General features: G+C 38.8%; 1 protein-coding gene across 5 annotated transcripts in view; it reads left to right on the plus strand.

Annotated features, from left to right (window-relative positions):
- The window catches only part of EYA3 (EYA transcriptional coactivator and phosphatase 3), a 137,601-nt gene that overhangs the window by 47,333 nt on the left and 66,362 nt on the right, over positions 1 to 23,906 (plus strand). For 4 of the 5 annotated variants that reach the window (XM_006014817.3, XM_006014819.3, XM_006014820.3 and 1 more), the window contains exon 2: positions 14,564 to 14,662. The exons of the other annotated variant lie outside the window; for it this stretch is intronic. In XM_006014817.3, the coding sequence (XP_006014879.1) occupies positions 14,630 to 14,662 (33 nt within the window). In that variant the 5' untranslated portion in view covers positions 14,564 to 14,629. The remainder of the gene's footprint in view (positions 1 to 14,563; positions 14,663 to 23,906) is intronic. 5 annotated transcript variants of the gene reach the window in all.

Raw genomic sequence — 23,906 nt, forward strand, 5'->3', positions numbered from 1 at the left:
CATGCCACAAATTAGCCCCGCTCGCTCCTTGAATGCCACTCTGATCTCCCCCCTCCCCTCTCCAAGTGGCTGCATTACTTTCTGTTCCCTGTCCTGTGCTCCCTGCCTGTTCTGCCTCTTTGCTGCCTGTCCCTTCCCTGGCTTTCCATGTGTTGCGCACAGGCATGCCACAGGTTGGCCACCCCTGTCCTACAACATATTTTTCTCTTTCATTGAGCTTGTAGGTGGAGGGCAGGTACTGTTTTGGGGGTAGATTACGGTGGGGTGGTCTTATTTTGTGAATGGCTTTGTCTTGCTTCCACAGCTCTTCCTAGCTTTGTGAAATAGCAGCAGAATGAACTTGCCTTTCTTCTTTATCCACTTGGTTCTGAAGAGTAGAGGTGACACTGATTAATTATGTTAATTTTATTCTACTTTTTTCAAGTATCATTACTTGGATTGATTAATTAGATCAAATTCTTTGCCAGCAACTCAGGAAATTGGTTATTTGACTTCAGTTTTTATTTTTGTTACAACAAAAATGTAATTTTATAATTATAATATTTATTAATGTTCATATTATAGCAATAACATAAAACCAACGAAAACAATGAAATATAAACCAATAAGTAAAATACAATAAAGCAAAACCAGAGCATTAATAAATAAATAATTAAGCATACATACTATAAATTTAGTAGAGACTAGAGGAAGGGGAGAGCTTGACATTATATAAAACCAGATAACAAATATGCATACATACACTAGGGATGTAAATATCATTAAAAAAAATATTCCTTGAGCCTCCTCTCATTATACTGGTTAAACAATTAACACATGACACAGTTGCTGCTGGGAGCCACTCCTGCCTCCTAGGGCCCATTGACTGGGGGGAGGGGGAGAAGATTCAAGCCCAGTCAGGCAACTGGTCCATGTGAAGCCCTGCACTGGGAGGGAGGGAGCACCTGTGAATAAGCAGCTAATTGCTTAGGTTTTTTGTTATTAGACTGCTCCTTGTTTTCCTCTTGGGCTGTGGGTACGAGTAGAGGTAGACTGATACATCGGTTCCATATCAGATCGGCACTGATGTAAGGAAAATTGACAGCATCAGCAATCTGGTTTCTTTGGCTGATGTGGCTGATCATGTCGCTTAATAAATGCCCTGTGCATGCTCACAGCCACAGTGCAAAATGTAGGCAGCCAGGAGCACAGCCCGGCAGCATGGAGAACAGTGTTGGGCTGGTAAGTCTGTTGTGGGGGGAGGGAGGGGATGTTTTGGGGGCTAGATTGAGGCCCCTGCAGTTAAGAAGAGAGTGGGGCAGGTGCTGCACAACCAGTATGGAACTGGGCATGGGACAGAGCTGCGAGCAGCTCATCCAGGGGGCGCAAGAGGGGCAGCTCTTGCTGCCACATGCACCCCAAGAGGGCATGGGGGGCTTGTGCCCCTGGATCTTTGAACAGGGTAAGGGTGGGCTGCCTTTGCAGGCTGGGGCTGCACCGAGCTCTTCCCGGCAAGGGAGTTGGCCTGGGCCATGCTCGGGCTGGGTGGTGGTGGTGCTGGGAGTGGGGAGGGTTGAGGGAGGCTACAGTGAATTTTGGGTGGCTGCAGCCCCTTCCCCAGTAGGCCTCCTTCCAGCACCAGCACTACCTGCCCTGAGCGCAGACCAGCCCAACTCCCCTGCCGGGAAGAGCTCAGCCACAGCGGCAGCCTGCTCTGGCCCCACATGCAGTTCCAGGGGCACGTGCCCCCCATGCCCTCCCAGGGTGCATGTAGTGGCAGGAGCACCCCCCACCCCCTGCCTGCCCTCCGACAAGCTGCTTACGGCTCCATCCAGTGCCCTGTGCACCCTGGCTGCGCAGCGCCTGCTTCTGCCCCAGCCCCACTCCCTCCTTCACTTCGGGGGGCCCTGATCTGCCCCCCCCAATCTCCCTTCCTTCCCCTCACCTCTTCCCCCACAACAGACTTACCAGTCAGATGCCGCTTTCCAAGCTGCTGGGCTGCATATTGACAATCAGCCATTGGTATTGGCACAAAAAATCTGTCGGTACACCCCTAGGTACTAGTTCCCTTCCTCCTTGCTCCTCCCTTCCTCCTTCCTGCCTGCCCTGCTGCCTTCTGTTTCATTCTGGGGCACGAATCTACATCTCTTCCCCGCTCCCCTGCCTGACTGCACCTGTCAGGAGCTGAAGTAAGCTAACTGGTTATCACTGCACTCATCAGTTAAATGATTAATCATTTAACCTTTCACATCCCTAATGTATACACTATGTTCTGGCTGGCCGGAATTCCAGTTAGTAGAGTATTTTGGTTAGTAAAATGCTGGGTAACAGGGCTTTTACTGTACATTTAAAGAATACCAAACCACAAATAAATTGACATATAAACTTAGCAGAAGATTCATATTGCACCATGTTTCCTCATGTTCAGCCCAGTTACATCTATTTGCATATGCAATCTTTGCCATTTAACTTAACATACATAAGTCCTTTTTACCATTCTGAGAATTAAAGTATGCTGGTAAATAAAGTTTTAGATTCTGCAGAGATTAGTGGTGTAGACTTGATGAACAAGCATCCCAAATCCAGTGATTAGCCAGATGCTTGTGTCTTAATGAGCATTTAAACTTTGTATCTAGACAGTTCACCGAAATGAGTTAGGGGCTAGCCCCTGTTTTGTGTGTTATTTTTTGTAGGGAATTGGTAGTTGTGATTTAGAGGGAAAGGCTCGTATAATTCAAGGAATAAAGAATTTAGTAAATAGAATCAGTAAGATATATCCAGCTTTTCAGTTGTTTTCTGTTATCTTTTAATAATGGAAACTTTTGTTTCATAATAGCCCAAAAATATCTGAAAAGACTTTTGAGTTCTGTAATGTGAAATTAATGTATTCTGCTCTTAATAGCAGTGAGCCACATAGTTCTCAGTAGCAGATAGTTAATAAATGCTGTTTTTAGAAAGACAAGAGAATGTAATTAATCCAGTAGCCTAATTTACAAAAAATCTGGTTTAAAAATAAGTGTAAATCTTTTTAATTTACCATACATCTCTCTCAAAAAAGCAAAAATTAAATATCAATTCATATTTTTTTCATTTCAAATTAGGAGAAGCACACCTTTTAAAGTAATACTATTTATATAAACAACTTCAGGAAGTATATTTAACAAATAATAGAAATCTCAAATAAATGCATGGTTCAAAAGAGGTTTTTTTTGGGGGGGGGATTTTCTTTTTAATCAAATGTTTTCTTCAAAATACAATGTACAAAGAGAGAGTACTGCAAACTCAGAAAATATGGCACTAATAATACACCTTAGTCAAGTTAAAAGATAATCTGTAAATTTTTACGATGGTTGGATTCCCATTGAAGGTTTATCTGTAACACGAAAAGGCCTTTGTTATCACAGTATTATTTGTAATTTAAAGTAGATAGTAGAACTGAGTTATACACACTTAAGAAACTGTTAGTTCACATGCTAACGTAGATGGTCATAGGTGACCCAAATAAATTTAAGAAGTATACTTTAGGGGCATGAAGTTTATGCTACATAGAAGGAAAGCTTTAAACCCTGTTATTTAATTTGCTTTTTTCTATCAAAGGTTTAATTCTTTCTTTAAATTGTTTAGTAAGTTACTGTAACAACCTGTAGTTGCTAAGATACAGATTGCTACATATACGCTTAGACCTGATTGCAGGGCGATAAGTATGATGGCTGCCTCTAAAGCAAAATAATAATAGAAATCAGTAACTTTACCATAGTTACAACCTTTTAGATAGATGTGTGGCATACTGCTGAGCACTGAAATAGGTTTTGGATATAAAAAAGATCTAGTTAGAGATTAGTCTTTCCACGTGTTATATCTTGTCAGCCTTAAGTGGTCGTGACATGCAGTTACAAAATATTTCTTCTTGCTGAAAATAGGATTGTGCACAACTTCAACCACAGAGAACAACTTGAATTTATTTTCTTAGTATGCTGCTGCTTTGTAGATTTGACTTATTAAACTCTGAAAAGGTTTGAGTTTCTTTCATGGTAACTGTTGGCAGCTGTCTGCCATATCTGAATGCATTGGATACTAGAAATTATAGGCTGAGGTCTATAATTTGGTGGTGTATTTTAAAAAATATACTTTTTTTTAATACTTTTTATTTAGAATACATTTTTTCTTTAAAGGTGCACTTGCAGAAATTTATATACTGTTTGTATAAAAAGTACATGAGAACTACAAGAAACTTGCCTGTTTATGTGTCTGGATGAATAGCATAAATGGAGAAATATTCAGTCTTCTACCAGGCAGCATTTAGGGACCTGAGTATTGTACAATAAACTTGTGACATGCAGTTTATTCAGCACACTTGTTACTAGTATGTTAATTTAAAATTACATCCATAATCATAGTATAGATTCAGTTATTATGCCAGGAGCCTTATTGTCACTTCATATAATATGTTTCAATAAACAGGGCCATTCTTTTTATGAAGCTAAAAAGAAAAATGCTGTATACGTTCTTTTTTGAATATAGGACTTGAAGGGGTCTCCTGGGCTATTGAGTCCAGTCCCCTGCATTTACAAGCAATTTGTAACTGAAGGAATCCCCAAAATCAACCCTTTAAACCCTTACATATCTATCAGGAACAGCATATGTTTCTGATCCAATTCTGCACCACACTACATTGATTTGAAAGGAAGCTGCCACATTGTTTGTAATCTCAAGATAAGTTTTATTTTTAAAAAGGTATTACAAAACAAATATGGAAATAGAATGTTTCCATATATGTTCGGTTTTTAGATTCCAGTGCAAACAGATTTTTCTCTCCATTAAAATTTCTTCTGTTGTTTGCAGTCCAAAGGTTACTTTGTATTGTATTATATTGTATTGGGAGAGAAGATCAATGAAAATGTTTGACATATACTGATCACTTGCATTTTCTAAAGTAAACTACAAACAGCATTAATGACAAAAAAGAAGGTATTTTAAAATTATCAATTTTTGATTTTTGGAGAATTAATGTGTGTAAATATATCGCACCCAGTGTTTCTAACCTAAGCAGCACAATTATAACATTTAAATATGTATACATTTAATGCAGTTGTAATTTATATTTAATAAAAAAAATGTGTAAATATAATATTTAGAAATTGCTAGTTGTTCTAACCTTAATTTTTAAGATCCAAAAATGCATTCAAACTGGCAGCCAATTGACCTTCTGCTCAGATGTAGTAATTATGGCTGTTCATACCTTCCAAAGTAGTGATAATGTGGATTCTATCCATGCTGCACTAAACAGTTTTAGCTTCTTAACTCTTGATTCTTCTTGTGTTTAGTCAAGGAGGAAGAAGGAACCAGGGATTAGGGTTTAAGTAAATACAGAGCTCAGGGTGAAGATGTTGCTGATACTGTCAATTTCCTGGAAGTTAACTCAATAGATTGTCTGCTTTCTATATGTAAGATGCTGAATGGTTAAGCAAATTTGACATAGTTTAAATTTATTCTTGTTATTGTATTTTTAATGATTATTTGTTCTTTTAAAAATGAGAAAATATTACGTAATAGTGCTTACAAACAGGGAAAGTTGGACAAAATTGTTTCATTGATGTAAGGCAGCAGTTCCCTAACTCTTAACAGATTGCACACCACCAATTTAAAATGTTACAACCTTAAGTACCACCAGCAAATTTTTATAGTCTAAAGTAATTCTAATAAATCTGTTAATGCGTAACACTGACAGGTTGTCTGTGTACTACTGGTGGTACCTGTACCACAGATTGGGAATTGCTGACATAAGGTATTCTATAATGTTCATAATAAAATGGAACTTTGTACAGAAACCTTAACATTATACAAACTAGGGCATTTTGAATGGGGGGGCGGGCACTACTGATAATGTTAGAAAACTAGTAGTTTCGAAACTACTCATTTTGTAGCAAGTTCTGATCCTTGCTCCTCAGACAGCTTATGCACATCAGGTAAAATGCACCAACAGCATTGGAAGGAGGGGCTGGAATCCATGACTTTTCCAGCGGGAGTGCCTTTTTCACTGGGCTACTGAGCCAATCTCCCTGTTTCTTGTCCTTTGGCTCTGCAACTTTCATTCTTTTTTGTACAGTGACCCAGCTTCAGTAGAAGGGGTAGATTGTGCCCTCAGCCCATCTTAAATGATAGACTGGTGGTTGGGGCACTCCTGAGAAGTGCACGATGTGGGTTGGAGCCCCCTCGGGTCTGAGGAGGACCTAGAACTCTGACATGCTGCTTTGTGAGGCACTGCCGTTTTGTCTTAAAAGAGAAGAGCCAGGCAGGCAATCACCTGTACTCAGAAGGATGGCAATCGACACACCTAAATCTAAGCGGGAGAGGAAGTTTCAGGCTGCAAATTGCAACCCCACCTTAGGTGCTTTACTGGTGTTTGAGGTAGGAAGATAGGTACTATTTAAGATGCGTCTATTTTCACTACTTCCTATTGACTGGCTTATGTGTCCCTCCTCAGCATATTGAGCATTGAGATTCCCAATCCTAGAAAACTTGAATTTCTCCATATAATACCCAGGGATTGTGGGCACCAAACTCAGGTGCTCATCTTGGGGAAAGGAATTCACAGTCCTGAGATTTGAGCATCCCCACACCTAAGTCCCTTTGTGAATTTTATCTGCTAATACATGGAGCCAGTATCAGATGGAAGTGAGACTTGGGACTTCTTGCTCTTTAGCCGTACAATCGGACCACTCCTTCCTTAGTATCTTTCACCTGAAATAAACTTTTGGGATGTGAGGGATGTTCTAACTAGCAGTAAAGCTTTGCATCTTGATGTTTAAACACTTAGGTCTTATTAAAAAATTAAGTACAGTACCTATTTTTAAGTGGGTTTTTTTAATGTGTGGATTCAATATTTAATAGCTTTAATATTTACAATTCATAGTCCAGTTTTTACAGAGTTTTCAGTATGGGCTTCAGTGTGCTTGACCATTTTCCTTTCAGGAATATGATTAATGACATGTTTTTGTACTTTTGAGATTAAGATGAATGCACTTTTGAGAAATGGGTGTGCAGGAGATCCAAGTTGATTTTGTCCTACCACTCCCCTCCCAATATATAAATGACAGACAGAGCCTAGATAGCTGCTGTTTTCATTATTGAGATGTGTGATATCATATCTAATTTAAGCACAAAAATGTTTGGGTATTAACTGATTCAAAAGTGTTATCCTCAGCTGAAGGATGGATCACCATGACCTTTAGGAATTACTGTTGGAAAAGGGCATGTGTATAAATGTTTTAATAGCAATTTTAATTAAACAAATTTAAGAGGTTTATTCTTGAGTGGTGCCCAGAAATGTTGTAAAATAACTCTACCTAGGAAGAAAGGACAGATTTAAGGTTTTCCCTGTACTAACTTAAATGGTTACACCACTTCAGAAATAACAGTTGTGAAGTTTACTTTGTTTTGTGACTTGGTTTTCTGTCAGCTATTCCTCTGTGGTACTTATCACTGCACCTTCCAGTAGTGCTAGGAATTTATAAATAAGAAGCAACGTACCTACCATCTATCAGACATTCTCTCATCCTCTTTCTGAGAAGAAAAATGTGTACAGTAGAATGCATTGTTTTGAAATCTTTTTTCAGTAACACACCCACACATTGTACGCTCCTATATCTTTACGTCAAGAATGCAAGGTGACAGAAGTATGAATGCACTTGGAGCAAAAGGTGATGAAACTTGTGTTGGTGCTTAGTTCCTGTAGGAGTTCAAATCTGCAATCTTGGACAGGCTATCTCCTGATCTTGATGTTTTCTTTTAGAAAACATGGCAATTTGAGTAACAGTAAAATGTTACAGTTTTTCAGTTTGTACCAGGATCTTATTGTTACATTTACTTTCCAGCTGGCTATTCCAATTTTTCCCTTAGTTAAGGTTTCTCTTTGATATAAAAGTACTTTTTAAAACGAGGGCTGTTATTGATTTATTTTTAATGAGGGATATTATGCTATCATTTTAATGTCCTCAGACTTTGTTAGGCAACCTAACTGCTTTATATTTTGGTGATTAGTGATTGTCTTGGGCTGCAAAAAGGCACTTTTCATTCTCTCCTACTCCATTACATTTCTGGGCCAGAAGTTTAAGGATTTTTTTATATCCTTAAGTTTTAAGATATAGGAGCTTGAATAGAAAGAATGGTAAACAGCAACTTGTGAAAAAGCTGTAGGCTCGATGTGGTCTCACAAGCACATGATTTCAGAAGAAGGACCTTTTGTTTTCAGTGCACAGTTAAGGCGGCAAAAACTAGCTCTGTTAGTAAGACTGCTTTCATATTAATATATTACTCTTTGTTTAATCATATAGCATAGAAAGGGAATTAATTAAAACTTGTCTATGTATTAAACACATGGTAAATAGATTCCCCCCCCCCTTTTAATGACCTATTTAAATATAAGAAAATGTTTGCCATTACCAGGATTGCAACAAAGATCTCCATGTCTCTTCATTGGTTTTACTTTGCCTTCATAATCATTTTTAAATGGTCCTTATTTCCAGTTAATTCTTTTCTATGTTTAATACCCAAGTCTTCCATTTTATCACTTCTTTGAGAAATGGGCTTTTTGAGAAAAGGATCCACAAGGGTTTCTTCTTAAAAATATGTTACCCAGCTGAGCTGAATTTTGTGGTCCTCTATATAGTCCAGCTAAGTGGACTAACTTGTTTGTGTGGGATTTTTTTTTACTTAATGGAATAAAGGCTTTCATTAATATTGAGATATTTTTAAGGGATATTCCTGAAGCAATTAGGAACGTTTTAATCATATGAAGTTTTCTCAAGAAGTTGGGCTGCTCAGTATTTTGGAGTCCTCAAAATGTTGTATAATATTAAAATTGAACTAAATTTGTATGTAGGAAAACTATGGCAAGTAAAACAGAATCCACAACTTTGAAGTTTTAATAACGAGGAAAAGTCCCAATCAGGGGGGGAAAAGCAACTGTTGCGGGGCAGATTGTGTTTTCTAATTCTTCCTCACTTCCTGCCCCCTTTCCAGAAATCTAATTTAAAGAGTGCTTATTGGTTCCTAGTTGTGACAGGTTTTTAGGTAAACTACAGGACCACCTAGACTGATTCTCTCAATTCATTTTATATAATCCTGATCCCTGCATTTTGTAAACAAAATGAAAAAAGATCTCTAAGGTCACTCTAGACTGAGGTCCCTTGTTGCCCGATTTTAGGAAAAACACCATTCAGCCAAGGGGGCAACTTGTTTCATTTCCTGGTAAAATACTGTTTTGAGTAAGACTTGCAGCAAGGTTTATCAAAAATGGAAAAACTCTGTCAGCAGGTTAATAAAGCATTAGATTCCTTAGTCTTCTTATCTGAACTGGACTTTAATGAAGGGCCAAGACTTAATGAAATCCATCCTTGGATCAAAAAGGAGGCTTCTTCATCTGTATGTATATGTGTACATTTAGCACGTAAGTCTGCTTACGTTGTCACATGGAGGAGCAGAGAAGGTCCAACGCATGGGAACTGAGAGTTTACAAAATCTTGGCTTTAAATTTAGATTGTTAAACTAACTTACAGTGCAAATGCAGAAAAAATTTAATTCCTCTTTGCCTCTTTTATATGATTTTACTTGATCTAGTACGAGTGGTTGACAGGTGGAGGCTGGGGAAAAGCTGGAAACCCTGTCTTAGCATCAGTTCTTTGAATCAGTCTAGCTACTGATATTCTGGGATCTATCTGTTTAACCAGTTAGGGGTGTATTCCTAGTTCCTTGGCACAGAAGCAAGCAACTCTTATTCAGACTTTTTACTTTGCAGCAAAAAGTGATGGAGTGAGCAATTGATAGTTTTGAAATATGCTAGTGTAACATTACATTTTGTGGCCTAGGATAATTTATTCCATCCTTTCAACTGAAGGTGAATTGAAAACATTTTGAATATTTTTTTTCTTGATGGTATTATAATTAACTTAACTTTGCTGTTGACAACAAGTGTCAGATTTGACAGGTGGTGTTGGGTGAGGATCACCAGCAACAGCACAGGTACTTAGTGAGGCTTGAATAACACAGCCTCACAACAGGTTTTCCTGTGGACAGCGTTATCATTATAAAACAGGATACGTACATTTGACAAAGAGATTTATTGTACTTTTTTTTGTATTCATTGTTATACTGTGATGGAAGACATGGTGTTTGCTAAGAAATAGCCTGAGAAGATAGTCTTTTATAGGTCAAGTTTTACTGGTTTCCTTGTTTGTAACATCTTATCTTGATGTTTTGTCTTGATCCTATATTTTGCCCATTGGACCCTCTCCCATTTGATAAATACGGTTACTCATCTCCCTGTAGTAAAAAAAATGAGTTGATAACATTTTTTAAAATTATAACAGCTTTTAACGTCTATGTATACCTGGAATCTACTGCATATATTAAAGGGGAGTAGAAGCCTTTGCACTGTTTGCTTTATCTTGGCTTGATGCCAGAACATAAAGGTTATCTTGGTTTCTGCTTGCATCATTTGCCAAGACTGTGTTGTGTCATTACTGCACATAGATATACTAATCCAGAGGACTCCATATGTATTGTAATTTTTTTTGTTTTTTTTCTGTCTTCCATTGGCAAACTGGTGGTTTTTGTATAGAATCCATTAAAAGAATAGATTATTGCAAAAAGAAAATTTGAGAGCAAGATGCATAAGTAGTTTTTAGATTTAGCTTAAAATATTTTACCTTTGAGGGGGGGATTGGTATCTTAATGCGTTGCGCACCAGCTCACAAAATGCAGATGCATTTCTTAATGTTTAATAATTGTATTTAACATTGTGATAATGGTTCTTTGGGTTTTTATGGGGGAAGAGGGCAAGGTTTGGCTTTGCTTTTTGCTTTGTGGGCACATTCATGCTTTTACCATTATGTTAGCATACATTTGCTCAATGAAAATATGTCAGAACAGTAAAATTAGTGTCAGAAGACTTGATATCATGTCATATGTCATAATCCAGTGTTCTTGTTTTGCCTCCATTCCCTGTGGTTTTTTTAATGTTATAAACATTCTAAAGGAAATAAAATACAGAACCCAAATACAAAAAATGACTTAAGGTATTTGCCATGTCCAATTTTCATGGTCTCTGAATGGTGAGTTTGGGAATATACTGTAAGCAACAATCCTGCATTGGTTGGATGTTGGACTATTTGGACTAGAGGTCATTCTCCTCTCTCCAAGTTTCCTATGCTGATCATGTAGTGTAATGGGCCAGACTGTTCAATAGAAGCTTATGCAGGGAGTAGTTTTTGAAGATACAAGGCTATGGTTTAAATAGTACAACAGTTTCTAATTGGGGATGCTGGAAGTTTTCCTATCTTTTAAGTTATTCTTGTACTGTTTCCTAATTTTTTTTTCTATTGGAAATTATTTGAAAAATTTATTCAAGTGAAGTTGAATCTTCCATAGCTTGCAGAAAGAGAGGTTTTTTTTTGCGATTTCTTAGTTGGCATAATAAAAGGTATCGCCTCTGAACCAAACGTTCTAGAGTTTTGCATTCTGTCATAGTTTCAAATACTGATTTTGATTTGTTTGCAGCCAAAAAGATGTAAATTATTTTTCTTCATTCTTTTTAGCCCGCAAAGATGGGCATTTGCTGAATAATGTATCACCCATCATCCATCTTCTGTCCTAGCAAAGATTAAATAAAACGTTAAAGAGACATCCTAAACTATAAACCTGTGTTGCTTAGAGAACTCATAATCCACTATGCACTGTCTGGTACACGCTCTTTTCTGCTGATTGCGTTCTCTCTTCCTTTCCTGTAACTCCACCGAATTGCAAAGTTTCATTATAGCATGTCCTCTGTATGCATGAGTGTTTACTGCAGGCATAGCTTATATTTCCCAAAGGAAATGAATGTGAGACAGCTGTGGCTCAAGTTTTCATTTGCTACCTGAAGAAGTTTCTTTATTTTGACTTTTGCAGGGTGGAGTGTGAAAACTACATTCGTGGATAACAAAAGAGTTTTCTGATTGAATTTTAGTCCTGTTCATAAACTAGGTGTTCCTTAAACCTAATTTCAGTATTCATGAGAACAAATGTGACCTTTTCCATATGAATACAAATTACATGTATGCACCTTGTTTTCACTCTTCCTATCCATGGAAAGCCAGAGTAAATAAAAAGGTGTTTAGGCAAGAAGTCAAAACAGAACAGGTTTACTGCTTTACTTTCTAATGTAGCTTTTGATTCAAAACCTTCCCTGAAGATTTCAGCTTTGGAATTTTCCAAGAATTTACACTGTAGTTCTGAAACTGCTTAAGAAATCAGAGGAATATAGGACTAAAGCGGACGGGCTGCGTCATTAGTACCATCACAAGCAACCATGGCATACAGTTCCATTCATAATCTTTACAATTTCCATTTTTTTCTTCCAGTCCTTGTTTTTTAAAATTTGAATGAGTAAATTGCAAACATACATAGATATATAAATACATAAGAAAGGAAATTCACTTTTCATGCTTAAGCAGAAGGCAGGGCAGCATGGCATCTTTAGGAACTCATTCATAGAGGCATACGTTGTTTTGTGTGACAGTTTATTCTCTCTGAATGAGTTAGTCTCAGACTACCATGGCTAACTACCTCCCTTTTACATTTAATCATAGAAAATTAGGGTTGGAAGGCACCTCAGGAGGTCATCTAGTCCAACCTCCCGCTCAAAGCAGGACTGTCCCCAGCCAGATCATCCCAGCCAAGGTGAATTGTAGTGAATTAAGGTGGAGTATAGATATAAACTGACAAAAACACAAGCTCAAGCTATCGTTTATGACTTCATCTATTGCACTGTGTGCAGTAGACCTCAGGTGAATTTTTGTGTATGCTTAAATTATTTAGAAGGCTTTGCTTCATTGTAAGTCAAAATAATTTAGGAACTTCAAGCCTTAATTACTTTTGAAAATAGGATTTAGATTCCTTAGTCACCAAGAAGCTTTAAAAAAATTTACTTGTGCCAAATAATTGTTTATTTTACTGACCCTACAGTGTTTCCCACTGATGCGGATACAAAACCAATTGTATTTTTTTTTTCATTTGTTAGTATAAATTATGAATACATCTCAAAAGCTCATTCTGAATACAAGGTTTTTCAGCTATCATCATGAGTGAAGGACAGAATAATTATAAGAACTATGAATTCAGGCACAAGTCTGAGGGAGAGCAGTAGATGGCAGCTGTTTGGAGTAATGCCACAACTCAGACTTTTTCTTTGGATAATTTCATAGTATGGAAGGTGTTTAGATACCAAAGGCAGAATATAAATATCGAAGCAGCAAGAGAGAGAATAAGCAGCCTGATTTGATACTGAATTAAAGGATGTATTGTATTTCCATTGCCATTGACATTTTTCACAGATTTCAGTGAGGCCAGCAAAAGTTTCTAACTCAGTAGATAAATTACCAATATAATTGTTATATTTATATATCCCCAAATTATTCTGTGCACTTTCAGGGTTTTTTGTGGTTCTGTAGCAGTAAAATGACCACATATCTGTTTGAATGTATCCAATTTTTATTATGTTTTGGGTTCTTTATTTGCAAGCGAGACAGGGAAGCACAAGAAGTTATAAACATTAGACGGTATGTGCTGAGAGGAGTGTCTTAAAGCAACTCATGCAATGTATATTGTTTTTAATGTAGCCTGTCTAAAGTCAGTGATAACAGCATGCTAGAGGAGAAATAAACTAAACTGATTCATATTCAGAATTTGACCATCATGATTTTAACCCCTTACATTTTACTTTCAGTTGATACTATATACTGCTATAAATCTACTATGTTGTATTTTTGTGTTTTTTAGTGTTGGAAAGCCCCTAGAGAAATTGTTTTTATTGACTTTTTTTTTTTTTTGGCAGACTCTCTGAATTCTGCAAAATATTTCTGAAAATAGTCTTCTTTCTAACTAACTTTTTCCTATGGTTAATGCATGCAGGTCCTATGGTTAATGCATTACAGTGCACGATTCAGATAGGGTTTGGTGCTAACAATTTTGAGTTTGTTAATTAAATTTTGTTTCAAAATACAAAGTCACACTATTTATTCTTAAATGTATAGTTTAAATAGTAAACTTGTTTTACAAACTTGGTAATAGCCAATATTGCTTGTTTAAAACAAGGGGAAAAAACCAACCATCTAATTCATGCTTGTCCTGGTTTAATTTGTGTGTAACAGTTATGTAAATGTTCTAAATTAAACCAGGTTAGGTTGAATCATTGTTTACTGATATACCGGTAGTAGCCCAGGCTTGATCACTACTCATTTTTCAAATTGCAGTGCACGTGTACAGTTAGTGTTTAATACGTTAGCTTCCATAGCAAATATCTGTAAGTGAAGTGCTGTCAAGAAGTGCCACGTGCGTACTAAAAAAAAAAATCTGTTTACATCTTGAGGCTTACTGGTAAATCCCTTGTTTTTATAAAAGCCTTCCATATGGGAGTTTTGTTCTCTTACTTTGGGGATAGCAACACAAATTTATGAAGCCTGAGAGCCGAGGATATGAATATTCTCTGATAACCTAAATGATAAGCACCCCAAAAAGTACATAAAGCTGTGAACACCTTTTTTAACAGGCTTTGAAGACTGCAGACGAAGACACGCATTCTAACCATTTAAGTATATTAAAAATATTAACACCAATGGAAAAGGCACAAGACTTACCAGAACAACCAGTAAGTACTTTTTTTAAATATTAAAAAATGATTGTGGAAAAAGTTATTATTTCAATTTCAGTTTCTCAGGTCAATTCTGTAACAGGTAATATGTCTCATTGCGTAGTTCTGGGAATGGAAATTGATTTTGCTGTTAGTAATATAGATTGTGCACTAGCCTTATTTAATATCATAAAAATGCCGATAATAAGATGAGTAGATAGATATTTTTGAACTTTTGTCATATTTTGTTTTAAAATCTTTAAAACAAGGAGATGTTTTTTAAACAAAGCAAAGCTCTACAATAAAAATGATAGTTTCAAACTGTTTTTAAAATGAAAAAAATGAAAAATTACTGTTTAAGTAATTGTTTCCACAGTGGTTACCCTTCACTTTATGCAGTTTGAATTATTTTAATTTACAGAATATTAAAAATTAGTTACTATAGTTATTATATTATATACTTATTTGAATTTCCTGAATAGTAAAAATAAGTTATAGTAAAGAGATATCTCTCAGTGATATGTATTTGAAATACTGTCATCTTATAAATTATTGATAATAGCATTTCACAGAAGTTTGCAGAAGGATAAATAGTAATGTGGAATAGAATGAAAACAGATGTTTTCATTTGATACAGGAATTAATAAATGTGTTACACATAAATATGATGCATATTAATTCCTGTATCAGGTTCATGTGTAACATCATACTAGTTAAACATTTTTACCATACATAAGCTAGTGACAATTTTATATTTGTAATTTAGTCAAGCTTTACCAACTGGATAGCTCGCAGAAAAATGTTATACAAGCTCTCTTTGTGCTTGAAAGCTTGTCTTAACATCTCTCCCAGTCCAGTAAAAGAGAACCCTTACTTCTCTTTAGGATTGGAGATATTATCAAATGCTTATCCCACATATCAGAATATGTATTTGGCATCACAGGGTGATATTGATATCCACATCTTTGGGGGATTCTAATTACATGGGTTATGAAAGCATCTGTGTTTATAACATTAGGTATGGGGGAATTTTTTTTATAAATGCTTTTGAATTGGGGCATAATTCAACTCCTAACTGATGAAAAGTTAGGAAGAAACTGTCCATAAGTGCAGGTTTATTCCATAAGTAACCATGGAAGACTTTCTGTAAAGAATCTTATAGTAGTCACTGATAGAGATTAGAATGCAGAATTAGACCTAATATTGTTCTAATCTAAAGTAGCATTTTTATATGCTTGTAAAATTTGTCATCAGAGGAAAGGGGAAACTAATAGAGAATCATAGAAAAGTAGGGCTGCAAGGGACCTCCATGTACTCCAACCCCCTGCTTCCTTGCCATAATTAATTATTATTATATCTCAAAGTTACTCTTTTGTATATAAATGTGAAAAGTAATGCATAAGTAATGTATGCTTATTTAAGGGCTTACTTCCACATAATTTTGGATAAGTGGCAGGGAAAAATGAAGTTATTCAAGTCTGTCATTTGTTATTCTGGTCATGATGGCTGGGGTGGTGTGGGCACTAAGGCTCATGGTTGACGGCCCAGAGGTTGCAAATTCAAGTCCTTAGCAAAAGCAGTCATAGAATAGCCCTGTCAGATTCCAGCGAATTCTGCTAAGTACCTTATCACACAAGGACACACAAAAAGGAAAGGAGCCAGATCACTGTTCCTCCATGATGGAATAATGATGAGTGTTTGAAATGTATAGGAATTGTCACTTACAAACAAGGCATGCTAGGATTGCCCACACCAGACGTTCTGCCATAAAGGTTGTGTGTTGTATCCTGATACATGGCTTTAGTTGGTTCCCGCTTTGACTGTCCCTCTTCCCAGGTTCTAGTAAGAATTTATCTTTGCAGCAAGATGGTTTCCTGCTATATTATATGAGTTTTTTCTATTCTGTCTTGTGTGGGATTCCCAGGGAAGGGTGTAAGACTGGGAGACAGATAAAGGGAGGTATCTTTCAAAAGTCACTAGAAGCAACCCAAATAACCTTTTGTCATGAAAAGTAATTGTATTAGTTATCAGGATTATATTTTTCAAAAGCAATCCTTTACTATGACCTGTTATCCTTAAAATATATATAAAATTGCATGCAACTGATCTGTAATTTTCACTTTAAAAATCCTGCATGGCAGACGGTATATACATAGAATTTGTTTCAAGGTAGGTACAAACCTTCATAGCAATTTTATAAGGTTGCAATGTCTCAACTACTAAAAACATCTTACTGGCATAATCACTATTAAAAAGTGCTTTTTCCTCAAGGAAAAATGCAATGTTTATCATTATAATCAACCACATTGCACCCTCCCTTGCAGAGGAATCTCACACTATGCCTTGGTCACCAAGAGAGGCTGATAAGCATTTTAAAAAGCTGCTTCTTCCAAGAGACTCTTAATAAGGCATGTGTGGAGCAATGGCAAAAAAGAAGAAAAAAAGAAAGCATGTGTCTGCTGTCTGTTTTTACAAGCACAGTAGTGAAAACTGGCTTTCGTCGAGCCAGTAGGGTTTGGGTGCTGCTGTGGCCTTATGGTCGAGAAAATGGCTGGAGAAGCAAGGGGTTTTGTGATAGCTTTTACTGGACATCTCCATGGTTGGAGAGATGTTGAACAAGCTTTTGGGTACTGTATGCCCTTCTTCAGGTTAGCCTGAAGATGAAACGTTTTGCTTTCATCAAGCAAACGTTCTCAGACGTTCCAGAAACTTCTCTAACGATTATTAATAAGACATTGAAATATTGTATAACTCTTGCTATAGAAGCCATCAAAGAAGCAAAATTTAAAGTAGCTTGAGCCTTCAGGGGCAGTGCAACCGAAACGGGGGGGTAGAAAAATGTGAGAACTGAAAAACCAAAAACTAAAAAACCATGAGTTTTCTGTATGCGATGGTGGTGTCTCTCATTTTGTGAACCTTCTGGAAAATGACATCTCTAACTCTGTGAAGCCTATTGTTAATCAAGTGATAGAGTTTCAGAACTACTTCCAAGACCATGAAGCTGCAAAATACCACACTAACAACTATAAGGGATTTATTATGACCCAACTGCAAGGATAGACAAGGTGGAACAGCCAAGTGGCATTCCTTCAGTATTTTCTGAAAAACAGAGTATTTTCATGGCAATTGTAGATGAACAAGAGAGTGGTGTTTATAGAACCTTAGAAAAGTAGAGCTGGAAGGGACTTCCAGAGGTCATCTAGTCCAATCCCCTGCCTGAGGCAGGAAGATTCATATCCAAAACCATTGTCTAACCTATTACTAAAACTACATAGTTAACCCTGATGCATCCAAAAGAAATAACGCCTTAATCTGCCAGAGGTAAAGCGGGGGGGACCACAGCAGCCAATGTCCTGTTGCTGAAAATGTTGTTAAAATTTACTCAAGGGTTGTGTCCAGACAAGTGTGGCTGTGTGGTATGCAGTGCAGCAGACATTTCTGTGGCACCACATACCTCATGGTCAGTTGTTCTCTGTGCTGCAAGGAAGCAGCATGGAGGAGTTTTTTTGACTCCTAGATATCCAGGGGTCAAAAAGATCCATAGAAAAAAAAAAAAGCAGAGTAGGGCACACAGCGGCAGCATGCAGTGCCCAAAGCCAGAGCCTAACCAGCCAGAGCCGCACTCCACTGCCGGCCAGTCTCCACTCAGTAGGAGCAACATAGCTGCAGCCCTAGGAGGCCCCCAGGTAAGGCTGTTGGGGCCAACCCAGTGTTGGCCCCAGCCACCCGTACTCCATTTGGGATAACTTGGCCGCGCACCAGAGCACGTGTAACACAGGCATTCCCTGGGGACACAAGGTGCACCGCTGCTAGTTGTCCCTAGGGAACCAAACATCCATGCATGTCTGGATACAGTCAAGTCCTCCAAGGAAAGAACCACTCATCCTCACCGCATAGGAAGGCAAAACACCTGACAGCCTGTACCAGGGTGACCATGGGGTAAAATTCCTTCCTGACCCCACATATGATGATCATTGTGACCCTGAGTGGAGGGACAAGATCTTCTAACCAGGAACATTTAGACTTAAGTCCTAGCAGGAGCATTGGCACATGCCAGTGCTTCTAAAAAGCACAGTATTGGAAGCCCAGCAAGCTATTCTGACCCAATGGAAGCATGAGGTGAATGGCAAGAAATCCATGTGGCACAAGGAGCTTCTAAAATGCCTCGTATACTAAAGGAAAGCTTACAGGCAATGGAAAGGTGCTTTACGTTCAGCTCGGCATGCCCCACACACTGAGTGCAGCGCGTGCCCAGAAAAGAAGCCATGTCAGTTTTCTGCTATTAGATAAAAGCACCAAAAAGCCCCGTTGAACATGCAATCTGTACAGGTGGTGGGCGGGCCGGATCAAAGTGATGTGGCTCCTCTTCCGGTGAGGTGCCATTTTTTTCCCTATGTCTGCCAGCAGCCCTAATAAGGTGGGGAGGGGACAAGCTGGGGGTGAGATAACAAGAGACAGAGCTTTGTTGGGTCTGAATGAATTCAGATCAGCAGAGTCTAATGAACTTCATCCCAGAGTACTGAAGGAACTGGCACAAGGTATCTTGGAACCTTTGGCAATAATATTTATGAACATATGGGAGACTGGTAAGGTATCAGAGGACTGGACAAGGACCAACATAGTGCCTCTCTTTAAAATAAGGTAGAAAGGAAGACCTAGGGAACTATAGGCTGGTTAGTATTATCTCACTACCTAGCAAGTTATTGGAGCATATCGTAAGGATATTCATTTGCAGATATCTGGGGAAGTAAAGACTGATCACAAGTAGCCAGCATAGGTACACTAAGAATAAATTGTGCCAAACAAGTTGGGTCTTTCTTCAAAGAAACAACTAGCTGAGTGGATGAAGAGTCATAGTGGACATAGTGTATCTGGACATCAGCAAGGATTTTGACATGGTTCCATATGACCATCACATAAACAAAATGGAGAAACGTGGGCTGGACAGGACTGCTATAAGGTACATAGACAACTGGATCAATAGCAGCAAGCAAAGCGTAATTATAAATGGATCTGTGTCAGAACAGCCGAAGGTTTCAAGTGGAGTCCCACAAGGGTCTGTCCTGGGCCCAGTGCTGTTCAATATGTTTTTCAATTATTATTTGCTTTTTGAGCACATTTGCACATGACATGAAACTGGGAAGTATTACGAATATGGTACAGGACAGGAGTACAATTCAGACGGACCTTTACAGACTGGAAAGCTGGGCTAGAGCCAGCAGGATAAAGTTCAGTGCTGGCAAATGCAAGGTGCTACATCATTGGAAAAATAATCCAAAACACAAATACAAAATGGGTGACAACTGGCTAGATGGCAGCACTACAGAAAAGGATGTGGCAGTCTTGGGTGAACAGACTCAATGAGTGCACAGTGATGTAGCTGCCCAGAAAGCAAATACAGTTTTGGGCTGCATCAATAAGTGTTAGGTGTAAGGCATGGGAGGTGATAGCGCCTCTGTACTTGGCATTGGTTAGGCTTCATCTAGTGTGCTGTGTTGTGTGCAGTTTTGGGCTCCACATTTTTAAAAGGATGTGGAAAATTTGGAGAGGTTCCAGAAGTGGGCAAGAAAAATGATAAAGGACTTGGAAAGTAAGCCACGTGACATGAGGTTGAAAGAAATAGGCAAGTTCAGTTTGTGGGAAAAAGCACTTAAGAGTGGACATGATAACAGTCATTAAGTATCTCAAGGGCTGCCATAAAGAAGAGGGAGGGCACCTTTTTGCTCTCTTGCTGCAGAGAGTAGGATACAGACCAATGCATTGAAGTTGCAGTAAAGATTTGACTGGATATCGGAAGAACTTCGCCTTTAGAACAGTGAGGCAGTGGGATAGACTGCCTAGGGAAGTTGTGGATGCTTATCACTGAAGGTGTTTAAGAGGAGGCTGGATAAGTACTGGTCAGGGATGATCTGGGAATAGCTGCGTCTATGCTATGGTGTTGGTATTTTCTGTACTTCTGGGCTTTTGCTGGCCACATTGGGCTGGGAAGGATTTATTTTTCCCCTCCTGTTGCCACATGTATCTGTAGGAGGAGGAGGCATACAGATCTTGAGAGATCCTTCTTCCTTGGATTTTTTTCAAGCAAATTGTAACAACCCAGTGACCAGTGTCCTGTTACTGTGTATTGTCCCCCTGCTTTACCTGTGGCATCAGGTTGCTATGTGTTGTAATGGTGCATCAGACTTGATTTAGTAGTTTTAGTAATAGGTTAGGGAAGGTGTGGCATGGAATGATTGGGATAAGGATGATTCCACTGTCATCCTTAGTGGGACTAGATGCCTTCTAGAAGTCCCTTTCAGCCCTGATTTTCTATGATTCATGCCCCATCACCAAGTTCTCACTTGCCTCACCAAACTCCTATACACTAAATTTCTATGGCTTGTAGAGCGCCCCCTGGAATAGTGTACATATACTGTAAACCTTTATTCCTGTGCTCAAGGCCAGAGCATCCAGAAGTCCTCTAGAGTAGTGGTTGGTAATCTTTCTGGTGGCAGTATGTAATGGCCCAGCTTGGGCCCAAGGTGGGCAACTGCTAATATTTAGTTCCTGCTGCTGCTTCTTCCCACTGCTTGGCTGTGGTGTGGCATGGGCAAAGCTCCCCTATACCTGGCTACCCAGCTGCAGTGTGGGCCAGGCAAAGACCTCACCCCCAAATGTTGCTGAGGCTTTCTCACAGCCAAACACTTCTGGATCCATTGACTCCACTGGCTGTAGTTTGCTGTCCCTTACTCTAGGGATGAGGTATCAGAGATAAGGCTCACAGGCCAGATTTGGCCCATGGCACTATATCATCCAGTCTATGTTGCTGCCTGTAGATCTCAGACTGGCCCTGTATGCCGCATGCAACACATGCAGCTCCAGTCCCACATGCTTCATGGAGCTGATCTGGCACAATGCTACATGTGGGGCTGGTCCAGGGCATGTGCTGTATGGGGTGCCACACCAGATTGGCCCTGCATGATGGATCTGGAGCCATTCCAGACTGGGCCCACAGACCAGCCCTGCACACCAGATGCAGCATACTAGGCTGGTTTTATACACATGCTGGTTCTAGCCCCATGTACTGATGCCAGCCCCGCATGTGGTATGTGGGGCTGAAGCTGGTATGTGCAGGTAGGTGTGTGCTACCTGCAACTCTCAGAGCTAGTCTTTGGCATGTGCCACATATGGGGCTGGTTTTATGAGCCCAATCCAGCCTGGAGACTGGCTCCACACCCTCATCTGACCTATGGGACCAGATAACCCTCCCAGCCAAAATCATGAGCACAGCTTCTTTAGAGGATTGAATTGTTGAAACTGCTTATGCAATCTTCACGAGCCCCCAGTGCCACATGCTGTGCAGGCTCCCATTGCCCCTTCTTACCATGTGAACCACCACTTGTGCTTACTTTGCCTTTCAGCCCCTGCCTCTACGTGGGATTATCTGCACCCCCACACTCCCCCCATATAGTGTGGGGGAGTCCCCAGGTCCCATGGATTGTACTGCCAAGAAGCAGAAGCTGGAGAAGGGTGGGGGAGTTCAGAGAGCCCAGCTGTAACAACAGCTGGTGTCATGCGGGGAGCTGCGGCTGGGAGGGAGTCTGTATGCCACAGCTGTCCGCAAGTTGTAAACTGGACAGTCCTGGCCTATGCCATGGTTATCAGATTATTGCCAGGGACATGGGAGACATATTCAAGTCCTGACTCCAAATTAGGAAGATCAGGGATGTGAATATAAGTTCCCACAACCAAAGTGTCCTAACCGCCAGGCTGTATGTTATTCTTGGGTGTGTGCACTTTTCTCTCTGATTTTGACTCAGTTCTATCCTGGAGCTAAGAAATGTGTCCATGTGAAAATTTCATCCATGTTCCTGCAAAAACTTGCATTTTTTGATGGATATGCATTTTCTAATTAAAACGTTTTGCTACACTTCCATCTGCTGTACTAAGGGTATCTTTTAATTCAGATTTTTAAATTTTAAAATGTATTAGCTGATCAATCTTTTTCTTTTAGTATGGTGGAGAGACGCAACTTTTATCTCCGTAGTTAAGATTGAAATTTACCTGCTGGCTATAAATGTATTCTGAGTCGTACCTTTGTTTCCCCCCCCTCAAAAAAAAAAAAATTACACTTTGTTTTGTTTGTCATTCTATGCCAGACTAGGTACTTTTTTTAGAAGATATGGAAGCTTGACAAATAAAGTGATCTCACTTGATTTTTATATTTGTATTAGGTTTCTCATAGTCCTAGGGATGACTTAGAAACTTTCCTTCTGGTTTAAATGTCTGAAAGATAATGGCTTTGACTAGCGTGGGGGAATTTGTTAGTGGAATATACGGAATTTATTTAAGTATGGCTTTTCCTAAATACACTAGTACCTGACATTATCTATAGATACATAACTAGTGTCTCCCAAATATTAGGTAAGTTGATTGCTTTTTACCCTGGGTTACTCTGATGCAGGCAGTACTAAGCATGCAAAACTCAAGTGGTGACTGGCAATATGGCAGGGGATGTGTCATACAAGAAACTTCACTTAACTTTCTTGGAAGGGCTTGGTTCATCATGAGGGATAGGATAACATAGTAGAAGACATTTGTGGAGATACGGAGAGGATGCCAGGGACAAAACTGTGCCAAAAGAAATCTTCTAGTTTGCTTTTCATTTAGTTTTTCATAGAAAATCAAGGAATGTCATGACTAGAAATGTAGAATGTGTAAATACAAACAAATATAAGACAAATTTCTCTTTAGCTAAGCATGCCATCATTGTATCTTACTTTAGCCTCTTGCTGATGCTGATTGTACGTTCCTGTAACATTTTAAACTGAAAAGTCATTTGCCACAGCAGACTAATCTCACTGTACATGCAGCTGCCAGAAAACACCATACTTTTTTCCTGCCATGATATATTGTTGGACTTTTGGGACTTGTTCTCCAAAGACTTTCGGGTTTCAGTAATATTTTTAAGCAACTGAAATACAAACATCTTTCAGTTTCTTGTTGATTTAAAATTAATTGGATTTAAATCACTCTATCCTGCTAGCCAGACACTGAATAAAAAGAATTTGGCTATTTTAAGCTGGATGAGATAGACAAAGATGGCTGTAGTTGTATATGAGAATTCTTTTCCAACCTCCTAAGAAGCCTGTGCAGATACCAGACATAAGCAGAAAAAAGACAACACAACCCTCTGTTTCTTCTCTGCTGAGTATTCAAAGAGCCACCTTATCTATGATGTACAGGTGAGCCATTACTCCTCATGGGTAAGATCCACAAATGA

This window comes from Alligator sinensis, unplaced genomic scaffold (assembly GCF_000455745.1).
Source record: "Alligator sinensis unplaced genomic scaffold, ASM45574v1 scaffold264_1, whole genome shotgun sequence".
Lineage (NCBI taxonomy): Eukaryota > Metazoa > Chordata > Crocodylia > Alligatoridae > Alligator > Alligator sinensis.